The sequence below is a fragment of the Xiphophorus maculatus genome, chromosome 17 (genome assembly GCF_002775205.1).
Source record: "Xiphophorus maculatus strain JP 163 A chromosome 17, X_maculatus-5.0-male, whole genome shotgun sequence".
NCBI classification, from domain to species: Eukaryota; Metazoa; Chordata; class Actinopteri; order Cyprinodontiformes; family Poeciliidae; genus Xiphophorus; species Xiphophorus maculatus.
The window spans coordinates 19,072,275-19,088,652 of NC_036459.1; the positions used below are offsets into that span (position 1 = coordinate 19,072,275).

The 16,378-nt window shown below is 38.4% G+C and overlaps 1 protein-coding gene across 6 annotated transcripts in view; it reads left to right on the forward strand.

Moving 5' to 3' along the window:
* The window catches only part of sbf1 (SET binding factor 1), a 62,697-nt gene that overhangs the window by 28,208 nt on the left and 18,111 nt on the right, over window positions 1-16,378 (forward strand). For 3 of the 6 annotated variants that reach the window (XM_023349862.1, XM_023349865.1, XM_023349863.1), the window contains exons 6-18: window positions 1,182-1,259; window positions 3,740-3,769; window positions 5,550-5,655; window positions 5,984-6,116; window positions 6,599-6,707; window positions 7,239-7,352; window positions 13,135-13,212; window positions 13,648-13,761; window positions 13,855-13,983; window positions 14,660-14,758; window positions 14,876-15,083; window positions 15,325-15,437; window positions 16,130-16,279. In XM_023349862.1, coding sequence (XP_023205630.1) covers window positions 1,182-1,259; window positions 3,740-3,769; window positions 5,550-5,655; window positions 5,984-6,116; window positions 6,599-6,707; window positions 7,239-7,352; window positions 13,135-13,212; window positions 13,648-13,761; window positions 13,855-13,983; window positions 14,660-14,758; window positions 14,876-15,083; window positions 15,325-15,437; window positions 16,130-16,279 — 1,461 coding nt within the window. The remainder of the gene's footprint in view (window positions 1-1,181; window positions 1,260-3,739; window positions 3,770-5,549; window positions 5,656-5,983; window positions 6,117-6,598; window positions 6,708-7,238; window positions 7,353-13,134; window positions 13,213-13,647; window positions 13,762-13,854; window positions 13,984-14,659; window positions 14,759-14,875; window positions 15,084-15,324; window positions 15,438-16,129; window positions 16,280-16,378) is intronic. The other 3 variants (XM_023349864.1, XM_023349866.1, XM_023349867.1) reach the window with 3 other exon arrangements.

Sequence of the window (16,378 nt, forward strand, 5' to 3'; positions counted from 1 at the left end):
TTTCTCTAAGTTTTTACAATGAACTGGAACTACAGTAAACTATGCTGTGATCGACATTAGAGCAAGTTATGACTGCTACCTGTTTTTCTTAGGATGAAAACTGGACAAAATATCATATGTATTATGAGTTCAAAGGATCATCATTTCTGTTTGTGAACTTAAGCTGCTCTATTTTTTAATATAAAATGTAATGAGAACTGCAATTAGAAAATACATTCTTAATCAAACTTGAAAAACAAATAAGGAGCTGACTGCTGCCATCAGATTACACAGTGTTCTGATCTAAATGAGTTGGAGCTTGAGGTCCAACTCATTTAGATGAGATGTTATATCCACCAACAAAACCTCGGGTTCCATGATGCTACCGTTCCTCTAAAAAACAAAGCAAATACTTCTTGGCTTTGGAATCATTCTGTCTGGAGAAGATTCCTCCAGGTGTCTCCTCTGAGGACCTGCTCCTTTTCTCAGCCTCCTCACATTAACAAGCTGAAATGACTGGGCTCATCTGTTACCGCTTGGTTCTTCAAAACGCACAAAAAGATTTTTATCTAAGCGGCTCAACATTTACTTCAAATTTACAGCTTGCTGCATGAATTAGCTTCTGAAACAAAGCGGTAAACTGAAACTTTTACTGTTTTAAGATGTTCCATCCACACTCAGTCCTACAGGTGGATATAGGCCTTCAAACCAAACAACCTGCTTTCTTTCACATAGGATGTCATTAGTGTGGCATGTTGTCACAGTTCGTTTCCACTTCCTAATGATGTGTTTACAGCAAACCTCTGATGGGATGTTCAGCAGTATGTATGTTCAAATTAATATTGTTTAAATCTTGAAGACTTATGTTGTGGGATGTCAGCATGCCATCTTGTGTTTTACTTTAAAGCACATTTTTTCAGTTTTTAAATGGCATCATTCTCATTGAATGTGTTTTCTTGCTCCTGATGAATCGTACTTTTGAAATTTTGGAAAAGTTTGTCTTCCACATTCAGCCATTGCCTTTTTATTTTAAATGCAAGCTATCCCAAAACTCAGTTACTTGATGTTATTAGGGGTTCACAGATGGTGTCAGTTTCATATTTTCTGTGATTCTTTGTGAGCTGAAGCTTTCTACTAGAGTTCCAGATGTGCTATCCTATTGTATGTGCACCCTTCTGTACACTGGCTCCTTTGTGTTACAGATAGATGAGTCCCCAGTTTGTAGTTTAGACAAAGTTCCCCAGTCCCCGGCCTGTGACTGGCTGCTGGCCTGTCTCCAGGTAACTTTCCTGTTCTGCAAGATTCACCAATCAGCAACAAGCTCCATGTTATTGATTCTGTCAATCAATCAAATCAGTGTCCTTTTTTCATTAATTCATTTCAAATCATGAATAACTGAGTGATTCCAACTGTTTCTGACCTGCTTATGTGTGTTTTGTATTCAGACTGCAGAATCATATCATTTCTCCAGATACGAGTTTGTTGCTGTTTTCTTATTTAATCATTTTGATTTTCTTCAGGTATTAAGAATCACACCCACCCAGCAACACACACACACACAAACACACACATTAAAGTGGTTGCTTAGCAGGTCATAGTTTGCTTGCTGGTTGGCCATATGGCCTGGCAGATGGCTTCCTGCTGGCAGCGCAGCATCTGAATGAGACAATCACATCTAATCAGCATTAGACATTTCCAGACTGCAGCAACCGACTACACGCTTCAGAAAGGCACTTAATATATGTCAAAAAACATATTTTGACAATTCTGCTACTTTTCCCACTATTAAATTAGACTAAATTAGTTAGGTTGTAAAACAGTAATTGTTTCTATTTGTCCAATGGCAGAAGAAGACATACATTAGTATTTTGTAGAATTGCCTTTGAAACTTGGATTTTTTGTTTATCCTTTCTTAAACTTTTGACTATAGTTTGCTGAAATTTTCTCGTACTCCTCCTGATAGACCTAGTGGAGCTGAGTCAGTTCTGTAGAACCTGTTACTCACACGCCCATTCGGCTCAGTTCCAGATTTCTACCCTGCCACATGTCGATGTGCCTGAGGGCAAGACACTTGACTCCAAGATTTCTTCTGAGCTGTGTATAAATGTCTGCATATTTTTGACTGCGGCTGGATGAATGTGACGCTTCCATAACGTGATTTCATTAGAAAAGCACCATTTAAAACTAGCTGTCTCTGAGCCATTCTGTAAAAGACTTGGTGGTATGCTTAGGGTCCACTAGTGCCCAAACTACAACCTCTTGGTGAATATCTTGAGGTGGTTCTTCAATATTTTAACAAAATCATCTTTCCTCATGAAGTGATGTAATTTGTGAAGTGCACCAGTCCCTTGTGCAGTAAAACAGCCATACAACTTGATGCTGTACAGCTGGGTTTGTGTTTTCAGCCTCCCTTTTTCTCCAGATGTAACGTCTTCTGTGGGAAAACATGTCAATAAGATCACACTTTCAGGCTGTCCATCCATCTTTTCATCCCACGTTTGTTGCTTTTGCTATTCTCGATTACATAAAGCCATATTTTCATATTTGCCTAAACATTGAAAAATGAGTCAAATTTAAGGGTCAGTGTTAACTTTGGCTTTACTTTGACACACAACAGTAATGTCTTACAGAACTGTCTGTGATTAATGAAACAAATTGTTGTTGACTTTAAGATACCTGAGTGAAGTTGGTCATCCCACCTTCTTCAAAGCAGACAAAAATGGTGTCAAATTTTTGTGGAACATTTGTGCTATGTTTGTCCCTAAGATATAGGTTTAAGTTTAGCAAAATTAGTCAGTTAGGAGGGGGCAATGTTTAGCTGAAGGGCTGGGGATGGCAAAGAGTCCATGGAGTTTCCCCTGGGGAAATGGAAGCAAACAACTGAGGGTAACTCTGGCCACGGCAGTGTCCACAATTTTCAAATGTCCAAACTTCCCTGATTTTCAAAGACTTGTTTACTTTGGAACGAGGTCAAGTGTTTATTAGAACCCAAGCCGTTAAAGGAGCACATACACATTATCTCTGGTACTCCTCCTGAAACTGGGAACTCCAAGTCCATTCTTTGCCCTCTGTCACTCTGCCAGCTGCTCTGACTGAAATGAAAGAATCAGTCACTGTGCCGGAGGTCATTGGCACTTTGCTTGATTCACATGAGCTTGCAGATATTAATGTCGGGGCCTTCTTTGTTTGGGAACATTTTTGTCTGCTGGAGGCAGCTTCACTTTTAGTACCGCTTATGGTTGGTACCACTGTTTCAGTTTTGGAGCTGATTTCTCAGAATTCACTTCCCTCTGAGCCAGTTGTTATTGTAACAGCATTTTAAAATAACATTAGCTTTTGGTTTTGCTTTTAATCACACTTATGTTTGAGACTATCAGATTAATTGTAACATCAGAGTAATTTAACTATAGTAAATGTGTTGAGATTATGATTATGTTTTAGGGGAAAAGCTTTTCAAAACAACTTGACTCTGTGTGAAAAGTATTTGCCCTATTATTCTTATGTATATTTTGATTTTTAATGGAACCATTTATTATTTTTATTGTTGTTTTTGTGCTGCCAAAATGCCAAATATTTGTTTTGCATGTGTGTCCCCCAATGTTCTATTTTCACCCATTTTACAAAGGTATGATGATGTTTGTTCAGCCTATATGTTTTGCCATGCTGATACATGACTACCTTGTGCAGTCACCTCTAACATGTCTTATCCTGCTGTGTGTGTGTGTGTGTGCGTGCGTGTGTGTGTTGAATGCGTGTGCAGCCGGGTCCAGAGGAGAGAGAGGACAGTTTGGTACGCCAGCCTGACTTCATATCCTCATCCTCTCTCTACCAATCAGCTTCTTTTTATTTCCCTGCCCACTTCCTTCAGTCTATCAATGCACACCTGTTGCTTTAGGTGGATTAATTGAGATGCTTTCTGTCTGTGAACAACACTTGATCTCATCTATAACAAAAGCTGATCCTAGATTCTGGAGATGTTTCAAAATTGTTATGTGATTTTGATGCAAATCATAAAGACAGTGGAAGCTGAAGTATCACTCAGCAACAATTTGACCAAGAACATGAAACCAATTCCATTTTCCTCAGTAAAGTCAAGCACAGGCTCCAGATTAGTACTTAGTTATAGATCAGCTAATTTGAAGTGAAATGTGAATTTATTTAGTTGAATAGAATAGATTCCTTACACACAGTGGTATAGTTCAAGCTTTCTTTTCTGTTCTGTTTGATGACTTTGGCTTACAGTTAAACTTTAATTCATTTTCTCAGAAATTAGCTGATATTATTCTAATAATTGTGTATATACTGTCCACTCTTCAGTATGTACAGTATATTCACCCAGCAGATGGTCAGGGTGCCGTTAGCAGATGTTACTGCATTGGTGCAGCGTGCCGTGGAGGCCATCATGCTGTGGCTCTGTGTTTGTCTATCTTGACAACCGTTTTCTCTGTAGGGCTGTTGACTAATCAAGCTCACACAAACTATAGTCCTAATGTTGGTCTTTGTTATTTTTAATTTTTTTTTTCTTAAAAGCTACAATCTGGGTTTTCATTAGCTGTAAGCCATAATCACAAAGATTAACAGGAATAAATTATTGAAATAAGTCACTTTGTGTAATAAATCCATCAGACCAGTTTCATTTTTTCATGAATTACTGAACTAGATTAACTTTTTGAGATGCTCTGATTTATCAAGGATAGAATTTCAGTTCACTATTAGTTTACAACTATGACATGTAGGTGTATTAATACAGATGAAGAAGAAGCAGCACATTAGGTGCTTCTATTTGTCCAAAAAAACATTTTGTACACCTGATGATCAGACGTTGGCCCACAGGACTGAATGGCTAATCTGAGTCAACTGACATGATCACTGCTGTTGTAGAGAGCATGGGATGTGGCTGCACTTTTCTCTGTTTGGCCTCCTGAGCCAAACCATCCTGGGCCTTTTGGAACTTCTTCTCTACTCAATATATGAATATTGTCCTAAACCACATCACTGAGATAAACTCCGTTAGGTAATCTCATCTTAAGCCTTTTACTGTTTACTTCTTGCTTGATGTTGTTTATTAATGATCTGGTAACTGGCATATAGAACTGAAACCTTCTACATAAAGCACAGAAATATCTGCTATTTATTAAAAAGTTAAAAATAGTTTTTGCAGAATGTTGTTGGCCTGACTGATGTATGTAGTCAGTCTGATCATTCCCTCTTACCCGTTAGACTGCAGTGGACAGTTCATAGAGCATGAGGGCTGCAGTGGCTTTTTTACCTCCATTGTCCGTGGAAACCTTTTGTTATGGTGCTGCTGGTGTTTTCCTGTAAGGTTGCTGGCATGGACTCTTTTGCAGCCTCATGCACCTGATCAGCTGGAATGGCTTGGGTTTAATTTGTCATGTTCCTGCTGAGCTTCGGTGATTCTCCATCTCTCTCTCAGACTCACGCTGTTTTCTGGATGCACACAACTCTGATCAAACCTCCGCACTGAATCATGATTTTTTTGAGTCGCATTTGTTTTATTTTTTTTTCTTTAATTTATTCTAATTTATTTTTTTATCTCTCCTTACCTGTAGAGGACAATAACATTAGGCGCTGGCGACCGGCAAGTTATCCAGACTCCCATCAATGATGCTCTTCCTGTCAGCGGCAGCAGCGTGGCCCAGCTCTTTAGGCAGCTTGGTATGGACTCTGATCCCATGTTTTTATAGCTTGTGGAAATAAACAATGAATTCATTCATTTTAAAATTTGTTTTATAAGATATTAACAGATTACAATTTTAGCTTTACGATTTTGGTGCCTGTTGGGTTGAACTGCACCACGCCAGTGTTCCTGTGTGGAGTTAGCTTGGTTGATTTCAGCGCTTTTTAGAACACTGTTGTTTTCTACATTAGTGTCTGCTAATTGGTTAGATGGCTTGACAACTGTATATCTTTTTCGTGTGTGTGTGAAACCTAGTCTTTCTCCGCAAATGGCTTGTCATAATGGTTAGTGTGTTTTTCCTCTCAGGTATAGTCAACGTGTTGTACCTGTTCTGTGCTGCTCTGACGGAGCACAAGATCCTGTTTCTGTCCAGCAGCTACCAGAGACTGACCGACGCCTGCCGAGGCCTGCTGGCCATCATGTTCCCCCTCAAATACAGGTGACCTTCCACTCTGATGCTTTGGAAGCAAAAACCCTGTTTGCACCAACATGTGTATATAGAGGGATAAATATTTTCTGCTGCTTGTACTTCCGCTCCACATTCAAACTAGTTTTTTTTTTTATTGATGAGAACAACTGAGATCCTTAAAACACCTTCCAACGTGGAGATGTGTAATTTTAAAAAGTCAATTTAGGGAGTATATTTAGGGTCTGGAAATCCAGAGATTATTGGAAATTATGTGAGAAGCTACAGTAGAAATCATAAGTAAAATGTATATTTATATGTTAGGTTAGGCTTATTTAAACTTGCTGACCCTGTTCACATCAGTCTCTAAGTTTGAGATGGAGAACGCTCTAACTCAAATGGCGTTTTTGTACAAAACAGTTGATCCAGCTGTTAACTTTGCTCTGCTGCTGTAGTCGTGATCAGCTTGTTTGTGATTATGTTCACATTAAACTTTTTTTTTCTGGTTTTCTTAGTTTTACTTATGTTCCCATTTTACCCGGGAAGCTGCTGGAGGTCCTGAGCACTCCCACCCCCTTCATCATTGGTGTCAATTCCTTCTTTCGCTCTGAGACACAGGAACTGGTGAGTTTTTATCACTGCAAAACATAAAACTATATAACTAAAGCAACTCACTGGTGTTAAGGAAATGTTTGTGTTGACAAACGGCTACAGAGATCCATGATCTCAGAACAATTAATATTATAATTCCAGTCTAGAGTTCCAGTCTAGAGCCTGACTGATTGCTGCCTTTAAGATTTATAAATGTAATAAAATTGTGTGTTTTCAGCCTTCATAAGTTAATCTTCAGAGTACTAAAAATAATAATCTTTTGTCTGATTGTGACTTGTTGAAAATGGAATGATCAGTTATGTTAAAAGTGTGAGTTGAGTCCTTATCTCAGCCCACAGATTGCTCTCTGATCGCTTGTCGGTGTAGAACAGAGGTTATCAGCTCTGTAACCGTTCTGTCTCAATGTGGAATTGTTGTTGTTTAATGTCTGATGTCGTAATGGACAGCAGCCGACAGAAACAACTTAATGTCTATTAGTCCGGTTTATCATCTGATGCTGCACTGTTTATCGGTGATATATGATACATACTTGTGTGCCTTCAGTTGGACGTAATCATCGCTGACCTGGATGGAGGCACCGTTACTATCCCTGAATGCGTCCACATCTCTCTGCTGCCTGAACCTCTGCTGCAGCAGACCCAGACTGCCCTCTCCATGGTAAGAACTGCAAACACAACCAGCCTCACAACCACACCATTACACAACACACCGGTAAATGTAGGGAAATCTCAGGAATGGGTTGTGGGAAGTCTTCACTAAGTTATCAGCTACACAGCACTGCTGGAAAGTCCTCACTGAGTTCTTCCTTCTGTGACATCTTTTAAAGCCATTTAAATCCTTTATTTTCATTGTTGCAACAGTGAAAGAAACCACACACTTCTTCTAATAACTTATACTGTCAGAAAACCATTTTTTCCCCTAAAATGGTATCACATTTGAAATGATTAACACAACCACATGGACTGATTTCCAACACTTGCTGGTTGAGGAATGGAATATCATTCTGCATTAGTGTGGGACCAAACTAGTAATTGTTACAATAATTAATTAATTAATTAATTAATTAATTAATTAATTAATTTAATTAATTAATTAATTAATTAATTAATTAATTAATTAATTAATAACATTCAAGTGCTAAGAGTGGTGAGAAATATTAGAAATTACTAACATATGCAGGTATAGAACCCTGAGCATCCTTTTCATGAGACTGTCAAAGAAAAACAAAGTGTCTTCAGTCAGAGGCTTCTTAATACAGACTGTTACAGGAGATCCTTCAGCCATCACCATCTACATTAACGCCTTAAAGAATCTTGAATAATTTGAGTTACAACATGTAGTTTCCCTTTAGGATCAATAAATAATTTTTGAATTGATTGGAATTTGAAACAACACTGAGTTATCTGTAGAACTGCTCATTCTACATGTCTTATTATTAAACTGATTTTGCAAAAATCTAGAATGCCGTAATGCAAGTATTGTTAAAAAAAAATGATAGAAATTGCTTATGTTTTTAGAAGTTATTTCCAATTACTCATCCAGGTAATAAAATATTTTTTGCTTCATTTTTTAAGCCTACAATGTTAAACTCCATCTGCATCATTATTTTGATTTGTTTTTGTTTATGTATCTTTTATAACTACTGTTCATGTTAGAGCTTTGATATTGCCACCTCTGCTGACACTCTATTTCTATATTACAGTATAATATTTTCTTAAACTTTTATTATGTCTGTGCTGCCCTGTTCTCTTCATTAGAGGCGGTTTGACCACCCAGCTCATATAAAGCTGTTGGGTTGTTTCCAGTATCCCAGTGACAGCCCATTCTGAGAAAAGTTCTTACAGTCTGTACACAGATGATTTCCCAGCTTCCTTATTGATATTTACACATTACATTATTTCTTCCTCTTCTTGGAAATGATTGTGTGTGTTTTTGATAACAAATACTGAATTTGTTGTTAGTCATTGCATTTACACTCTGAGGCTATATAATGCAGGAAGTCCCTCCAGCGTGATGCTGGAAATGATTTTTATGATCTTGGTTTTGTGTAGACCAAAGGATTACCAGGAATAATTGAAGAAATGTATCATCTTTGTTATTCATATAATTCCATGTGTGAGCACTAGTTTTATTGCATATTTAGTCAGCCAGCTCACGTGCTGTACATCTGCACAGACTTTAATTATACCCCCATAATAAAAATATTTACTTCCTATATTTTACAGGTTTTTTTTCTTGAATAACAGAACCTGCTGGCAGTTTGCTAATTCTGTTGCAGTAAAACATTAACGTATGGCGTTATGGCATTATCTCACCATAACTGAGACATTTAAGGTGTTTTTTGGGGGGCAGGAAGAATTCAGCTCCCATTTTCAAAGAAAGTGGCACAGTCAAAGAAGTTGAGCTACCAAAATAATCTTGCTTCTTTGTTAAAATATGATTCCATATGTTTTCTCTCAGTATATATTTTTTCCTGTTATAATAATCAGTTAACAGTTAACCACAAAAAGTCTTAGAATGAAATCATCAAAGAGGAACAACTGGATCTGGATATTTTGAAATGTTGTTAATAAATGAAGTACAGTGCTCTGTACAAGTATTAACTATATCAGTATTGAAAACATATTCCCTTTCTCACATTGAAACTACCATTCACTGGCAGCAACAGCTCCTGTCAGTATGATCAGGTTTTTAACAGGACGTTTCACAACTGTCGTTAGTACTGGTGGAGTGGATGGGCCATGCACACCAAGATGCATTCAGATCCTCCGTACATAACATCAGTGTGTGTGTGTGTGTGTGTGTTGGGGGGGGGGGGGGGGGGGTTCTCTGTCTCGCTTTGTCTTTTGCTGGAGAAGTGGGGAAAAAGGACAAATTTAATTTTCTCCAATTTATTGATTGACTTCCACTTCTGTACTGAATCTGTTCAAAGTGTTTATCCAAAAACACAAACTTGGTATTATTTAACGTGGGTAACCAAATAATTTATCAAAATTACATACACGTTGTTAAAGATCATTTCCTGCCCCTCTAGTCTGCCAATCACTACATTGTATCTGCATTCTTTGGCCTTGTAGTCATTCAAGGATCTTCTCAAATGTTACCCTCCTTCTACAACCTGATTCATGTGATGCACTGAAGACCTCGATTCTTTTAAGTTTATTATGCTCTGTCTCAGAGAGGTGAGTTCCATGAAGGAATTTTACTCCTGTCTTTTATTTTTCATTTCGCCTAGTATTTTAGCCCTTTTTGTTGGATTAAGAACTCCTTTTACATTTTAGCTTGTGATTCTTATTGGTACTGATAAAGTCAGGAGTTAGAGATTACCATATATCCAGAACAAATAAAAGGAAAACCTTTTGGATACTCAAACATATAGCAACAATCAATAGTCTGAACATTTTCACTTTGTAAATGAAACTAACACAAGTCCAGTTAAAGAAGACTTCCTTTCCTTTGGTCTTATCAACTACCTTAATGGTGTAATAGTTAATGAATGACTGAGGGTGAAGCATCACGCTCTGTGGTTGTGAAGGGCCCTCTGGTGGCATTACCTGGTTGTGATGTTCCATTTACCAGGTCGTGTTTTTTCTTTATGGTTTTACTTGTTCCCTTCTAAATCAAATCAAATCAAATCAAATTTTATTTGTATAGCACATTTTAGCAGCAAGGCATTTCAAAGTGCTTTACATCATATCAAACACAGAAACGCAATGCAACATAGAATCAACAATCAAAACACGACATTAAGTCAGGTTCCATCAATAAATTTGTAATTGATTACATTTCAAATACAATTCCAAACAGGTGGGTTTTTAGTCGAGTTTGCATTAATAAAAGGTTTACCTGTTACACTCCTACTGTGTTATATGGAACAAAATACCCATTGCTATTTTTATTCCCACTCACACTCACAATCACACAGTTTAAAACGATGTAGACAGCATTTTAATGGGCTTCTGGCACAAGGCTTCTAAAAGCGTCCAGCCTCTTCTTGCATCCATCCCATGTTTCGTCCTTTGAATGCTCTTTTCCATCTTTACTGACTTGGTCCACATAGCACTCTTGATCTTGTTATCTCACAATGTAGATGGTTGGATGATGGTGGCTTTGAAGCCTCAACTCACCATGTTTTTGTTGCTATAGCTGCAGAGTTGTAGACACGTGGTGTTCTCATAAAATACCCTCAACTTGGCTGGGAATGGGGTCTGGAATTTATCTCCTTTTCTCTGAGGAACTGCTTCAGCGTATTCACATCATCATTTTAACACATATGGGGCATAATCATGGTCTATTACTCCAATCACTGCCAGCATGAAGCTTTCCTTTTGCCAAGCTCGTTTTAATACTGCATCCTTGACTTCAAATGTGGCAAATTTGACTGTTATTAAACGTGGTGGGGGGCATCAGGTGGAGCTTCTGGTCCCAGTGATCGGTGAGCTCTCTCAATAACCAGGTGAAATTATGTCAGAATGTCCAATTTGTCTATGAAGGTTTTCAGAGACAATCTTTTCTATGAAGGGTGAGAGAGGAAGAGTGGTCCTCAGCCTTCTGCAGAGCCATGGCGCCGTATGTTCACCCATCTCAGTCTGCTCCCCAACTCAACCTGTTTTGCTTCACATTGTTCTTTACTTCATTGTGCTAAATATATTTCTCTGCTTTCAAAATATTGCTTTCTGCTTTGTCCATTCTTCCATTTGTTTTCTAGTTCCTCTTTAACTTCTAAAATCACTTCTATTCTCTCGACGTGATTCTCTGAGTTGTTGGAAAATAGTTTGTAGATCAGTCGTCGTTAGCCACCACAGATGCTTCTGAATTCCAGAGGCTAGCCGTTCATTTTTCATTCATTCCTTCATCTTTTGTAATTTGTTGTTGTACAGCAGAGAGTTTTTAGTTTTAGGCTTAGGCATTTTAACTCACTTTGTAGTGTATTTTACAGCCCGCAACTGCATAGAGAAAGGATATTTTTAGAATATTTATCTGGGAAACGCTCAGTTAGGCTGTTGTCATCTTGCTTGCCCACCCAGAAGTCCATAATTTGCCCTTTTACAGGTTTTCTGACTACATTCAGTGGTATGTTCAGTTTTACAGAACACAAGGCAGGTGACACAAGACCATAACAGGAAAATTAGCATTAAGTGCTGTTTTAAGGTTGCTGGCAAACAATGAACTGGATCTACATCAGAGGTAATTCATCCCAGCAAGTCGATTTAAATAATAAAATAACCGCAGCACAAGCTCCTGATCTGATTCTGGTTCTCTTGTCACTGTTTGGTCGATGAACTCCTGGCTGAAGACACAGGGGTTTCTCATTTACTGTTGCAGAAAAGTAGCACAACAGTCTGGGTTTTAAGTCAAAAAGAAGGACAACAACACGTTGTGTGGAGCCCAGAGTTTCTATTTGGGCTCATTTTAAGGCATAATATGTCAGGCATCTGGGAGACAGCCCGAGTCACTGGGCCTAAGTGAAATGAAATGTGCTACTTCAGGGTTTCTGTGTAATCACACTGACCTCTGTCACTAATTGAGGAAACATTTCCCGGTTTCCTTCCACAACAAACAAAAAAGAACAAATCCTTCTGAAATAAGCGGAAATTCATAAAGGTTTACTGGCATTCTGCATTGTTTATTCAATTTTATCACATCTGAGACTTTGCTTTGGATTGTTGAGATGAATGTTTCATAAAATGCTGAATATTACAATAACACAAACGCACATTCCTACCCACATGCTGTCATGATATATTAGACCTTTTTTTTTAACGAAATCACTTTTAATAAAAAGAAAATTACAATTTCAATAAGTTGCAAAGGCAGCAACACACCTGCCTGTATTTAAGCACAGAAAATCCAGCTGATATCCAGAGGAGAGGTCACATTGGTCACATTTTACATTTTCTAAGAATGGGAACTGGTGTAGATGATTCAATCTTCACTGATTTTGAACAGGCACATATTTGGGCAGCACAACAACAGTGTTACCGCATGAGCCATCTCACTTCAGCTTAATAGTGAACAGGTTTCCTCTAAAAGTAAATACCAAAACTGATCATAGGTCAAAAATGTAAATGACAAGAAATCGGAGCTCTGCCTTCAGAAAAACCTAAAAAATATATTAAGTTTTCTTTTCAACCTTAAACATAATTGGTATAAACTAACTCTGTTTGAACTTCTGCTGCACTCTCAACTATATTACCACCTCTCTTGGGTTTTTCTCCAGCTCCATCCATCTTCCTATCCCCGTCCCTACTGACAAAAAACAGCAAGATGCTGCCGCCATCACATTTTACAGTGGGTGTCTTTGGCGGGAGGCTCAGTGTTTTTAGTTGTTTTGCTCTTTGGAAGGACCGTCTAAAATAGGGAAAGCACACGAGAAAGCAAAGCGGAAGGGGAGATGTGATTGTGCATAATTTTTGACAGGTTTGTAAAATTGTTGCAGGTTTTGGATCCGGAGTTGGAATTTTCAGATCAGGCGTTTCCCCCACAGTCCATGAATCCTTCTGCACTAAAGATCCAGGTAAGAAAAATGTGAATGTAGACCTTTATACACACTCCACACACCCCGAATGAACACTTGGACTGACTTTTAAATCTGCTTTAAAAGCCTCTGAAGATCTAATTTTAAATAATTAAAAATTATTTTAATTTTAAAATCATGGACACCATGCACTGTCACTTCATGCTCATTTAGAGTGTCGATTCATGCTAAGTCAGTGATTCCTTTCAAATGGTTGGGACTTTTAACCATTTAGAACAATAAGTTGATTTGTTTTGTACCTGGATTCTAATTAGAATGTGTGTAACTTACTTTAAATTTAGTTGTATGGGATTGGATTGAATGGATTGTTACCCTGCTACTATATATTTCTGAACATACATTGTTTAATTGTTTTGTAACATGGCTTATGAGCGCCCTATAAATAAACTGAGCTGAACTGTGGATGTGTTTCAGGATAAGGAAATCCGAGCCGTCTTCCTCTGGCTCTTCGCTCGACTTTTCCAAGGTTATCGCTGGTGTTTACATATCATCCGAATTCACCCAGAACCTGTAATCCGCTTCCATAAGGTACAGAAATGCATTGTTTTAATGGGGAGAGGGAGAGGCCTTTGCTTTTAGTTGTAAAAAAAACAAAAGCGTGTCTTCCTTTTACTGGGGCAGGCGGCCTTCCTGGGTCAAAGATCCCTGACAGAGGATGACTTCCTGATGAAGGTGTTGGACGGGATGGCATTCGCAGGCTTTGTATCAGAGAGGGGCCCACCGTACAGAGCCACCGATCTGTTCGATGATGTGAGTCTTTCTGCACAAATATGAAGACTTGCTAGCTAAATAAAGACTCTTGCTGACATTCATTTCTTAAAAACTAAGTGTTGTGAAGTTTATATCAGTAGTTAAATAAAAAAAGAGAGAAGAAAGAGATTCATTACAGCAACAATGCTATTATGAAGCATTTTGATTTCAATCATTTCAATAAACATGGAAAATTTTAGTTTCTCTGATAACTAGAATATTATGTTTTTTAAGCTGAATTACTGCAATGAATAAGTTTTCTGCTGAATTAATAACTTACATGCATGTAAATATGAGTTGCATGGATTAATTGACTAACTATTTCATTAAAAATGTGCTGAGGGTGAGGCGGTTGCGCAGGGTTAAAGCCATGTATGGAGGCTTTAGCCTTTGATGCTGCTGTCACGGGTTTCAGTCTTGACCCCATGACCTTGGTCGCAGGTCTTCCCTCTCTCTCAACCCACTTTCCTGTCTGAGAGCTGTTAATAAAATCCACTGGAGCCAACAAAACCTTAAAAAAAAGGTTAAAGTTTAACTTTTTAACCTTAACAAAAACAGCTACTCTGCATTCTTAGCCGTTTTATTCAGGGGGTTCTATTATTTTGCTATGTATTTGTCTGTTAGTTATATAGCTTTGATACAATGCAGATGTTTAAATCTTCTTTTTTCTCCACAGCTTGTTGCCAATCACGTGGAGCGAATACGACAAGAAGAAGCCTGCCCACACAAAGTCATGAATCATGTCAAAGAGCTGGCAGAGCAACTTTTTAAAAATGTATGATCTCCATTATTTCAGGGCATTCACATTCCAATCATCCAAGTACTCTGCCATCTTCTGCTTTGTTCAGTTAGGGTTAGAGTTAGCTTTCACTTTTACTTGACGTCTTTTCAGGAGAATCCCTACCCCGCAGTTGCAATGCACAAAGTCCAGAGGCCATCAGAAACCAGCCAGAGTACGGACCAGAGTCGGACTCCGTTTCCTGTTCTGGATGATGTTGCAGTGCAGCTCTTCATCGATCATGCTGTTGCCAAGCTCAAGAGTTCACCACCTGTTGTCAAAGCAGAGCTCAAGAGCATGGTGCCGTCTGGGCCTCCTCTGGGTGAGCACAACCTCTATTCCTGAAGACTAAAACACAAAGAGGAACCTGATGGTAACGTGCAAATTGAAGTCACCCAGGAGGATTTGTAGATGTGTATTTCACAATGGGAATATAAGCCTTGTGTTAAAAGTCTAAAAATACAGATGTGTATTTATCTTTATGCAACTTAGACCTTTGTCTAAGCGTTTTAATTTTAGCAAGAGAGTCATGATGTTGATGAATAACTGCTATTTCCCCTCAGGAGACATTGTTGACAGGAACGGTAATGTGATGGCTAACAGCGCTCGCAGGCTGGAGGTGGTCAGGAACTGCATCACTTACATCTTTGACAACAAGATGCTGGAGGCCAAGAAGGTGAGTGAGACTCACGATGTCTGCAAGATGGAACTACAGCGTTTCTAAACTCCAAACTTAGGGAACGAAAACAGGAATAAATTTTATTTTTTTTTCTAAATGATATAATGCTAAAGGGAATTTTTTTTTGCCTCTGGTTGTGCAGTGAGCAGAAAAAATTTCCTGTTTGTATAATACAAAGGCTGAAATTTGGATTTATAAGCCTTTGTATGTTATTGAACAGTGAATTCACTTCAGTAATTTAATTCCTCTCAGAAAATCTTGAGTACTCATAAGACCAATTATAAACATATTTTAAAACATGAATGTGGGACAACAGAATAGTATGTTCTTGGACAAGCATTCCATACTTGGTCAGGGCTCCTTTCAATGGAAAATTTACTTTCATCTGAAAAAAGGACTGAATCACTGAGCCACAGTCTAGAACTTTTTCTCCTTAGCTAAAGGTAAGATGCTAATGAGTGTCTCTGGTTTAGAAGCTGCATGATTTCATAAGGGACAAAATAGTGCCATCTTCTGGGCAAACAGAAATTGTAACATTTAAAAGGTATTGACCTAATATAAACTATAACATAAAAGAATGTTGATGTTAACAATGTGAATTCAACATTAGCATTTGACCTAAAATGGCCATGTCACAGCAGATCATGCGTGTGTGAAGTGTATTGTGATTGTCTCTCTCCATGGTCCAGCTGATGCCAGCTGTGCTGCGGGCATTAAAGGGTCGCACAGCACGGGTCTGTCTGACCCAGGAGCTAAATCAACATGTTCTCCAGAACCGAGCTGTGCTGGACGACCAGCAGTTTGACTACATTGTTCGCATGATGAACTGCACTTTACAGGTGAGCCTGCACATGTGCAACACACCTCAGAACATCAGCACTAACGCTCTGCTGTTAATGTCGCATGAAGTTTTCGCTGTCTTTTAGTGCGTCTGTCTC